The 12,151-nt window shown below is 33.8% G+C and overlaps 1 protein-coding gene across 6 annotated transcripts in view; it reads right to left on the reverse strand.

The window, feature by feature from the left end:
• The window catches only part of RYR2 (ryanodine receptor 2), a 455,131-nt gene that overhangs the window by 53,396 nt on the left and 389,584 nt on the right, over nucleotides 1-12,151 (reverse strand). For all 6 annotated transcript variants that reach the window (XM_075043205.1, XM_075043203.1, XM_075043202.1 and 3 more), the window contains 4 exons: nucleotides 6,942-7,041; nucleotides 5,895-5,974; nucleotides 3,952-4,028; nucleotides 2,597-2,670 (listed from right to left, as the gene is read on the reverse strand). In XM_075043205.1, coding sequence (XP_074899306.1) covers nucleotides 2,597-2,670; nucleotides 3,952-4,028; nucleotides 5,895-5,974; nucleotides 6,942-7,041 — 331 coding nt within the window. The remainder of the gene's footprint in view (nucleotides 1-2,596; nucleotides 2,671-3,951; nucleotides 4,029-5,894; nucleotides 5,975-6,941; nucleotides 7,042-12,151) is intronic.

The raw sequence follows: 12,151 nt of genomic DNA on the forward strand, positions 1-12,151 counted from the left end.
AATATTATCCCTTTGTGCCAAGAAATCTTTGACATAGTGTGATTACCATATCTTGACATTGCTGCTGCTCAGTAACAAAGAAAACAAAAAACCATGATGCTAAGTGTAGAATTTTGTTAGTCTGCCAAATAAAAATTTCCACTGAGAAAACAAGTAAAAATCCAAACATCCCCCTCCCCAACATTTGGCTAATGAAAAGATATCTGCTGTGTTTGAGCTTATTGTTTCTGCTGAATGGTATACACATTTTGTATTTTAAATTCTTATTCCTCATGGCGACGGGACCATCTCATGGCAACTGCTCCTACAAAGCTCTTCCTTTACTTGAAGTTAGGAACCTTTGAGATATAGGAACCTTAACACATCAAGTAGCTTTCAGAGCAAGGAAGAACCACCTGTAAACATTATTGATTCCTCTAAATTAGTGACGCACCACCTCTTTCTTGTATCAACTCCTGACTGCATTAGATAAACCTAGCCAGTGGCAAGTCCTCTCCTTACTAACCACCCTCAAATCCTCACTGGATCCACCACTGATTTCCTGTGCTTGCACAAATCAATGCAGCGATAAAGCCACATTCAATACACAACATAAATACTACAGGAGGACTATAGCACAAGGCTTTGTGTATGTATAGGTATACTTTTTTTTTTTTTAAAACATTCATCCATTGCAAATACTGGGCTCACTAAAATGAAAAGAAATTTAAAAGAACAGGAAAAAAAAAAAAGAGTTTAAAAAAGCTTGCTGCTCTTACATCTAGTGTGCCAGTCACTGTGCAAATCCTGAGAAAGGGAGGAAGAACAACATGGGGAGAGTTGACACAAAACCCAAGAATTTTGGAATATGCAATTGTAATAATAATAGAAGAGAACCCACTAGTTTAAGTCTTACAGGAACAATAAATCTAATGGTGCTCAGGAGCTGTACAGTGCTGACACAAAGCTAAGAGCAGGAAAAATAAAGAATAGGCAGTTGTTTTTAATAATTACCACGCTCATGAGTGATGACTGAGGAAGGGAGGACAGGACAATTAGGTCAAAGAAAAAGAAACAGGGGAAAAAAGAAAAAAAAGGTTGAGAAATAGTTTTTAGCAAATACAAAATATAGTTAGTATTGGTTTTGGCAAAATTAGTTCTGTACTAAAAGAGAAAGATCAAATAAACAGAAAAGAAAAAAAAGTCCCTCCAATGAGGAAGCACAAAAATACTCTAATATAGGTAGAGTCAATTATGCAGCATTTAAGATTTATTTATAATTTCATGCAAAATCAGTCATTTCTAGAAACAGAGGCAGCAGTCAAAAGAAAAATGAGCCGATATCTTGAGAGTCCATTTCAAAATCCAACATTATAGACAATAAATTTAATTACTTAGTAGTAGAAATGTTGTCCAAAAGAGCAAAATATTGTGCAGAATAATCTTCAGTAAAATAAGTAATGGCCAAAACCTTATATGCCAGATAGCTGCATCCATGCTCAATCCATGACCTTGTGACAAAATTTTATCCACATGGGTTCACTTTATTTTGTCTACTCATGTAAGTCTAGCAGGATTTGATCTATAATTTAAAATGTGGGAGCACTTTTGGAGAAGCAGCATTTATGACTGGTTTTGAAGTCATTCAGTCAAATTTAATTGTTCATTATTTTGATTTGAGACAAGCAGTTGAATATTCAAGAAATATGCCACATAAAAGAGCTACAGGCACAATAGCCAATGAGATATGCAGTTTTGCAGGTATGAATTATGAACCCCAAATGCAATAATGATTATACAGTCAAGCTTTTTTACCTTGTTTTTAAAATAAAAAAAAATGTTAAAAGATTAGGTCACTGTAGGATTAAACATAAAAATGCATTGTAAAAAATACTGAAGATACAGGGAGAAAACGTGCTTTGGTAGCTCTATTAAGTCACATACGAATTAACCTAATGTTTCCAGACAATCACAGTAAGGGGGTAGTAGAACTTACTGTCAGACAGAAGAAAGAAATTGACAGTGAACTGACAACACAGAGGGTACAAAGCCAAATTGGTTCAAAGGCAAAAGTAAAGCAAAAATTTCGTAATATTTCCCCAAAGACAAACAGCAAAGAATTATTTCAAAGAAAAAGCTTTCCCAGCAGACTTTTTTCCAAACAGCAGATACAGTTCCCTCGACCTCTAATATTTAACTTATGGCTTAACTAAATTGTCTGGTTTTCATTCCAGCCAAGACAGTCTGAGAAATCATGTTGGAACTCTTAATTTCATTTTATGCTGGAACTGGTTAGGGACTTCTGAAATGTTTTACATGCATAAACACTGCTGTTTATAACTAGCATCTGTTTTCAATTTTACATGTAAATGTCTTCACTTCTTCAGAATGATGGGCAAGAGTCCTCTGAGACTGTTCTGAAACTCAACACATGCTAGTGATTTACTATTGACAAGCAAGGGCTTAGGTAGGCCAATTAAATATAAACCACTCTTAGGAATCATATTTTAGCTTCAGCCTCTAGATATGTATTTACAGGGTTCTTTCAAATTCAGCTTACTTCTGCAAAATGTAAAAGAGAAAAGTTCACACGTCATTTCTGTTAAATCGATAGTACCTGATCCCTCTTCAGTCACCATGCCAAGGCCTTCTGCTTTGTTCTGACGTTCAAACGCATTTAGGTCAAGAACACTGCAATGAGAAAAATGACATTTGTCCTGTGATTAATTAAATATATGCAATATTTCATTTTGTGAAAGATAGAGAAGGATTTGTGATTTCATTTAAGTATATAATCATACTAGTGTCAAGAAGATACATTTCAGTGGCTTAACGTGCGTCTGCTGCAAGATTACAAAACTCAGCTCTACAGACTTAACCTGCTTTTGCCCTGCAAATGACAATAGAATTTAGCTCTTTATGACTGACCAAAAAAAGGGAATGTATGTGTTTATGATATACATACATATTTTAGGGGTTACAAAGAAGCCATATTATTGACTACTTTAATATTATAGGCCAGTTCATCCCAAGCAGCAAGGTCCATTAAGAAACTATGTCATTAGTTCCACCCAGTGTTCCTCTCCCTCTGTGTTCTGAAAAACCAAAGCTGCCAAAGGGCAATATGTATTCAACGAACAGATTTAAGGAACATATACTCTTACATATTTCCATTTGTGAATCTGCAAAGTTCTGCCTTTCATGGCTTAGCATGTCAGCTAGCCATGGATAACTTTTGCTCATAAGCAAGAAAGTTTATGAAAGTCAGATGAATGTAGATGAACCACAGCAGTAGTTCTGCTGGCAAGAAACCTCACTGATTTCAAAATGAAACTTGGCCAAAGACAGTGTTAAGAAAAAAGGATATAACATGGTGCCCTTGACATAACAGAAGATGGAACCACTTGATCCAGGAAGCCCCTTTTAGTCCTATGTTTTATGTTCATTAATACATTATTTATTGACATGATTTATTCTTAGGAATTATATATAAAGCATTTATATATATATATTTATAAATATAAAATCAATATAAACTGTCAAGAAGCATGAATGGACAAAAAAGTCACAGTACCTTCACAGTTTATTAAAACACAATATTCCGTTCCTTTTTCTGCCTTCTAAAAAGTCCTAGTAATAGTTCTAAGAAAGTATAAACATCTTTATGATTACTTAATATTGATCATTAACCTGGTCTCTGCAAGATTACGGGATACCTCCAGAGTTAAGAAATCGTCCCTGAGGAATGCTCCTAACTCTGGAGTTGTGTTCTGGCATATTTCAAGTAGACACAAATGCCATAAACATTTGTGAAAAGAGCTCTTTTACCAAGGTAGACCCCCCAAACTAGCACATTACACTCCCCAGGTGGTGTTTGCAAAAAGTATGCAGAGGATCTTTCCAAAACTGTAAATCCTGTGGAATAAAACCTAAATGCAAAATAATAAATTTTTAAAGTAGATATTTTCTTACCTACAGGACTGCATAAGACCAGCAAGGCTCTGAAAGAACCCGACATCCTTTTTATCCTTGAGGTAGTCAAGCATTTTCTGCAGTAAACACAAATAATTCATGCAGAGAATTAATATTTATACTATGTGTTAATCTAGTTAACTTAATGCTATATGGATTCTAGATTCCTAGTGATGCTGGTAGTTTGAAATACCTCTAATATTTACAAATTAGCTATAAGAATCTTGCAGAGAAAAATCCAGGTATCAAAAATAAAAAGAACATTTAATGTTCATGTCCTTTACAGAAAAGAAGGTCATCCATTTTGGATATTCATTCCTAAAATATTGAAAGTAAAGATAGTTACTAAAGTCAACACAGCCAGCAGAATTTAGTGTTTAATATAAACACAATCTTGCCACTACTAGGCCACAAATTTGTATTGACACTACCATTTCAGCACTGGACTGGGCTCGTCATAACCTCAGTTTGGTTTAGATTACTCTAGCTGCAACAGCATTTTAGTCATATGTGTATTTTTTAAATCTGTTTTAGCTTTATTGTCATGGGCAATATCTATCTGATAATAGATTGCAATAACGAGAGGTTAGTCAGTGCAGTGAACTCTGATTCTAGAATGCAATGTGTTGTTGAGTGATGACACCAGAGGTCCCAGTTGTGAACAAAACCCACAATGCCCAAAGATCAATCTTAGTAGGAAAGTTACAAGAATTCACACTGTGAATCAGGTGAAACTCTTTTTGCAAATAACAAAAATAATGGGAAAAATGGATAATAAGTAACCTCCAAAATGAAAGAGCACATAAGCAAATAGTGTTAACAAAATGTATCAGCATAACCCCAAGTAGACCCAAGATCACAGAAAAAGAACACCCCAATCAACAACACCATAGTAATCAAAGCAAAGAGCTCCAGACGATGATGATGACTACTTTTCAAAACTACTTCTGTACCTCTCCCCCCACCCATACCATTCTTCCCAAAGAAGTCTGAAGAGTTGATCTTAGGACCTAAAGGAAAATTGGAAAGGTGAGCATAACACCAGAAAAAACAGGTGGAAATGAGGCAACTGAAAAAATAACAATTCTAACTGTATTATTGGTGCTTTTATAAGTACATAATTTAGACTAGTAGTATTAGTATTATTGTAACCATACTAATAACTGTTTCCTTCATTCTAATTAGTTAAGACTTTATCAAGTAATTTTTAAAAATGTAGATTGTAGCATTATAAATTCAGATTAAATAACTAAATAAGTGGTTGCTTAACTTGGGACCTTAACTGTTCCCAGTTGTCTGTATTCTTCAAATTGTCCTACAGCAATACAGTAATGGAAGGAATGAAGCCTTCTGGGCTCAGGAATGTTCAACTAGTCCAGAACACTGAATGTACTCTGTATCAGTCACTTCTCCTCAACAGTGCAGAATACTGTTAATATATCAGACTTTTCCACTGTTCAGCACATTGTCTTACTATGGATTAGTAAATCAAGTCTGGGTTCTCTGCTTTTATCATCAAGACTCTCCATGGCATAAGCTAAGGACTTCTGAAGTTGTATAACATTTTTTTTTAGTGAAGATGGGGGCCAGTAATTTTGCTCTGCTGGCTACAGGACAATGGCAATCTCCCAAGAAATCCTTCCCTCCCACAGAATTCTTCTAGAAGTTAATGCTTTAACATAATATTTCCCCTTTCTAGCTGAAGTGCAAAACAAATTTCTTCTAGCCTTGTATTCTATAGATTAATTATAAATATATGAATAAGAAATATATAACTAGCAAACAAGGTACTTTTGTACACTATTTTCTTCTGGGAACGAGAGTAAGAGGATAAACAGCATCTGACAAATTGTCACATTACATAATGCACTACTACAATAATAATGGCTGTGGTATAAAGACCTATACTGACTAGAATGGGTGAAAATAGATTAGTACCTTACCTGTTGAACGGTAGAATTTCCTCCATTTAAGATGGCAATCCCTAGCTTTAGGGTAGCTGCAACCATTGGCCCCATCTCACCTTAAAATTATTTTAAAATATACTTTTAGATCGCATATAAAAATATGAATGTTCTATTAACTTATCCATACAATGACTTAAATGGTAATTTATCAGGAGAGGCTTTTGTGTTTCTCTTGTAAAACAGACCTATTTTTGTTTCACGATCTCTAGTGTGACTTAGTATCTTCCTGAGTGCCTACAGACATAGTGTAATGCATACACAGCACACAAAAGCAGCAAGATATAAGACAGGAAGAAGTGAACTCAATGGATATAAATCACATTTCATTCGCTAGAGCATCCAAAAGTTGATTTAAGGCTGGGTGCACAATTTTAAGCTAGCTTTCAAGTTTAACAATGTGTCTCCTCTGCACAGCAGTTTACATATTTTTTTCCTGTTTCTTCAGATAATGACGGTGATCCAAAGCATTTAGTTACAGTAAATGAAATTTGTAAACAGGAATTTTTAAAACATCACTACTGTAGAAACAAATCACAGAACAGACAATGAAAGCATCAAACCTTACAGTAAGATGGTGTCTAAGGGACAAAAGCATCATTTACACTTCTGAAATGTTTTATCAAAGTACACCAATAAAGTAGATATTTGGGGAGTGGGGGGAAAAAAAACGACCAAAGTCTACACCTACTTCAGAACTGTACACATCCCAGAATTTGGGGGCCTATTTGTCATTGCATACTGCTAAAGCTATGAACTTTTTCACACTTCCTCTCTATCATCACTAGAAAAATTATTAATAATAATAATAGTAATAATAATAATAACAACAACAATAACAACCTCATAAGAATTATTTATTATACTTCTCTGGATTAGCTCTCCATAATTTTTGAAACTTTGGGTGCATTTTGAAAGCAAACTTTAGTGCCAAACATCTGCAGGTTTTGCCCAATAAGAATTACAATAATTTCAAAGATCACTAGAAATAAGGTTTAATATGTTTTGTGGTGTAGATTACATTACCTTTACTAGCACTGATTGTCTGCAGAACCATCTCAGCAGCACCCCGGTCATGCAGTCTGGCTTGTTGATACAGAAGTTTTTGCTTTTCCATTTCTTTTTCCTGAATAAAAATTCCAGTCATTTAAGATGAGGACTTCAGTTACTATCAGTTCTCCAAAGGTTTTTGGTTTTCTCTTAGTATATGGGCTCTATGGCAACATCATGGACCATTTTAATACATACAATGCTACTGAACAGATATTTAACATGTTCAAGTAATATTCTCCCCTTGGTATTTTTCTTTAATATGCTTTTTGCAGTTTATCTGAAAAGAATCATCTCAATTGTAAATCATTAGGTTAGTTCAAAGCCCATGTTCATTATATATATATACTGCATGTATAAAGCTCGCACTTTTGTGCCATGTTTTTGTGCAACAGTTCATACGCTTAATAATCTTCTATAGCGTGACCATAACTTCATACTGCTCAGTATGCGGCTCTTGAGTTGCAAGTTGTTGCTGAATACCAGAGTAACAGAAGCATCTGAGAATTTTTTTCAAAACATATCATTATATTACAATATAGATTGCCCACCCTACCAACAGAATATTTGATAGAATACACTGTGCTTTTATATTTTACATTCTCTAGCGGCAACAAACAATACTGCATGACGTTGCTTGAGCAATGGTGAAGTTTGTTCTTTATAATTTAAACTACTACCGAAAACATAAAGAAGAACATAAAGAGCAAACATAAAGGCACAGTTAATTCCAGATGAGTTTGAACTTTCACCAAGTTAATTGAAGTTTGCTGGAGAATTGAGGATGACTAAGCAGTATAAGTTGCAAAATGGAAGTTGCATAGAGCCCTATGACAGTGAGTCCATCGGATGGCGTGGTAAAAAGCTTACTCAAAAAGAACATGACACAATCAGTTAGTATCATGTCCAAAAACACAACGCCCAAAACATGTATGACCTAAAAGCAGGAACAGCTGCAGCAGAAGTAGCCAGAATGACAGCTTTGCTGCCATAAACTTTCCATCCAAGTTACGGAAAAAAGACATTGGAAGATGGAAGAGGTTTAAAAAATGAAGGCTTGCTAAATAGAGGGTATGAATAATAAATTAAAAAAGAAGAGGTAAAAAAGAGAAATATGTTCAAATGAATGAAAAAGAAACCTTTAACTCAAAAGCAAACCAACACAGACATTTATGCTGTTACCAGAGAGTTCTCGCCGAGGCTGGCAAATTTGTTTCTTAAATCTTTGATAATATCGTGCTGCGGAAACAAAATTCATCAGGGTTTTTTTTTCACACTATTAGCTCTCCTGTGGTTAAATTGTATCTTTCTTTTTTCTTTAAATTATGTGACAGATCTAGATGGAGGCACAAAAAGGAAAAAAAAAAATGGCAGCTTTGCTTTATATTTAGCCATGCTAAGGTTTGAAAGTTTTGCCTTCATGTTTAAACCTCTTCCTGGGAGTTTAACAAAAACGAAACAGAAACATACATACACACACGCGCACACACACACCACACACACAAACCACCAGAAAATCATGACATCACAGGTTCAATATAGCTACATAAAATATTTTCATTTGCTTCAGATGCCACTGAAAATTGATCAGTGTTACTTTTTTAAAAAACTATTTCCTATTTCTAGTTACTTTTAGTTTTAGACCCAACAACCTTTCATTTTTCTTCCATTGCAGGATTATTCACTTTTGTTCACAAGCCTAACATCAGCTATACTACTTTCATTACACAATGTTTTTTTGGTAAGTTTATAAGAATGCTTATAGTGAGGATGCATCTGCATAATCTACAGACTAAAAGAATGGGTATGCATACTTCTTGCAATGGCCCTATAGAAGAACAGCAGAAACAGGCATTGCCAAACAGCTTAAAGTGAGAAGAGTGGCATTTTCCATGAAAATTGAGCTGTCTAGGTAACTAGTAACAAAGCAGACAAAAAAAAAAAAAAAATCCACCAACAAAAAACCCCAAATATTTCTTCTAAAAGCAACCATTCCTTTGATGATAACCCCCAAAGATCATGGTTCCTTCTTCAGCTTGACAATGCTTTTTCACTGTTGCTTTCTCCATGCAATGTTAATACATATATATATATATGTATGTGATGGCAGCGCTGATATGAAGTGGGCCACCCATTGCATACAAAGCATACTAAATTAATAGAGCTGCTGGCTGGTCAAGGTATCCCCATTTCTCTAAGCTGTGCTTACCGCTAACACTGTTACCTGGGCTACCAGCACAGTTTTTTGCACTTTATTGTGCTTGCCAGTTGATGTCGAGAAAACTACCAAAATAATTAGTCAGTGGTTTAAATTTTCTGTCATTCACAAAACCATCACAACAACAGCAAAAATACTTCATATTAAATGAAATGTTTAAAGTAATTCACCAGAATTAAAAAAAAAAAAAAAAAGTTATTTTATCCTGGGTGTTTTCCATTTATATGGGAAAAAGCTGGCCCCTTAGAAATGTACATACATGTATTCCCATATTATACACTTTCTCCAGCAACCTACCAAATGAAGGAAACCTTTCCATCATATTCTTTGAAAGCAGAGACTCAGACATTTTCTACTTCATTCTTTTTGTTTTCTAAATCATTACAAGCAACCGTATGCCAAAAAACCACGTTGGGCAAAACCACAAGTTTTAGCTTGAATTTGTAGGCAACAAACTTGCAAAAACTTGATATTTCAGGATCTTTACCTGATAAATGCGCCACTGAAATTATTTTCTTGTAATCCATATGAAGAATGATTCTTGGACTCTCCCTTGCAGCTGAGCTATATGGAGAGGTTTGTTTGCTGCTACCACTAAGCTCGCAGCCATGGAGCACAGGCATATGTTCCTACTTCTACAGAGCATTCTTTTTTTATTATTATTTTAATATGAAATTATTAAATAGTTAAAGACTAAACAGAATAAACAAAAAGATGGAAAGGGAAGAAATTACTTTCAACTCAACTATTCTAAGATGAATGCTTCTCCTTTGAATTGTCTTCATATTTTATACTTTTCAAGACCTCTGTTTGGTCCAGAGAATAATTCATATTAGACAGGTCTTACACTGGCAAAACATCTGTTAATTTCAGTGTCAGGCATGCATGACTACAAGCTATGTATTAAAATATAACATCAAGTACTCAAGCAGAATTTTTATATATATATGTATATCTTCATATGTATTAAGGCCTTAAGCTCAATACATGCTGGTTTATGCTCTATAAATAAAGTTGAATTTTTCCTAAATCACTCATTTTGGACTCCATCATCTCTAAAAAGAGTATAGACAAAATGAAAACATAATGCATTATAATTCCTGAAGGTTAAATATGTAGGATTTTAAGAGTGTTCGAGGAGTTTATCAAATATGCTTTCCATATTATTTAGAGAAATATTTCAATCCCTGCAATTTCACACTCATATTTCTGCTTCTGCTGAAAGTCTCAACCCCAGATTTTTTTTTTCAGTTGAAAAGTAATTTTTAACTAGCCAATATGATATCCATTATTATACCTCACTGAGTTAAGTATCCTTTCTGTATTGAAACATGTCATTATACAGATTATCGTACATCAAAAGGAATCCTTTAAAGTACAGATGGTAAAATAAGGCAAACAGGAAATTTAGAGACTACTAAACTGCTAGCATGTAAAATAATTAAAATACAATTAATCTCAAAAGTTAATTTTATAACAAATGAATGGCCATTCTAAAGCCATTTCTCTGCCACCTGCTGTGCTTTCTTGTTCTATGTACTGTTCCATAATTTAGGAATACTGATGTATCTCAATGCCAGGCATCTATAAGCCTTCTATCATTTGATATTACTTCCATGATACAACTAAATACTTCTGAAAATGCTTGAAAGTGGTGTCTAAGTATCATCACTAAAAAAGATAAATAGGTTCATAAATTAACTACCACATTCTTAGATATATGCAGTCAGTGGCAGTCTGTTAGCAATTTTTTAATTTCCTCAAAACTACAGCTATTCATTTTTAATGCAATAATTCTTTACAAGACTTTAGAACACTGGTAGACTTCCTCTAGTAGGGGATTTAATAAATATTAAGTAAACATCTGCTTTTATCTACTCTATCTTAACTCAATGACTTCATAAAATTTGAAAATATTCCCTGCATTCATCTTTATCACTATTGGTGCTAAATAAATAGTAACAATAAAAATAAAATGTAGCTAGGAAAAACATGTATGCAAAAAAAGACTGTTTTGATTTGATTGGCTGTAAACTATGTTCAGCTTTCTTGGGCATTACCATAAGTATTTTGTAAGATGGTGACATGAGAGGAAAGGTAGTAACATTGATCTGGGAAAAAAAGACAATTTAAGAGGAGCAAACCATTTTATTCATGATTTTTAAACAAATTTCAGACAAGATAGCAAAAAGCTATTATATGCTTCATAATATAACAGCTGAAAAGACACAGGAATTGTAGCAATCATTCAACAAAATTATTTCTTGTATTCACACCAATATTCAGAGAAAGAAGTACTGGTGTTCTGTGACTCTCCCCAGTAATAAACATCTGGGAGGAAAAATATTTATCATGTCATAACATTAGATATTATGATCTAACTATGTTACTCAGTATCAATAGTTAGCACAATAATACACATGGGGACAAAGTAAGGAATGTTTTGTCAACATTATATTTTACATTTCCTAGCATTTGAATAATCTGTATTAAAAACTTTAATGTTATATTACAAATATATTTTGTTCATACAATATATAAACAAAAAACATATAATAAACTAAACAAAATACTACTCTGTGTTAAAATCGGATTAAATTTGAGCTATAAATCCACAGGTATAAAGATATCCTGAAATATAACCTTCACTACACATTTTATTTTGTTTTGATTAGAATGTCTCCATTTCAACTTGCAGCAGTATCCTTACTGATGTAGTCATGTTCATACTGTCATTCATTTATGTTTTCCTCTCTGGCCAGGAAGTTAGTTAGTTTTCTTTCCTACATCCTGTCTCCATATTCTCGCCATGCTGATGAGATCACTTAACATATTCATTCCTATTCAAGTAGATAGGAACTGACAAAGTATTGAGTCTCTAAAAGGAAAAATATTGTATTGGGTGACTTTCAAATCTAGGTATTCTCAGTTTCCAATATTTTTCTCCACTGGTACATACCTATAAAAC

The sequence above is a fragment of the Buteo buteo genome, chromosome 12, assembly GCF_964188355.1.
Source record: "Buteo buteo chromosome 12, bButBut1.hap1.1, whole genome shotgun sequence".
Taxonomy (NCBI): Eukaryota; Metazoa; Chordata; class Aves; order Accipitriformes; family Accipitridae; genus Buteo; species Buteo buteo.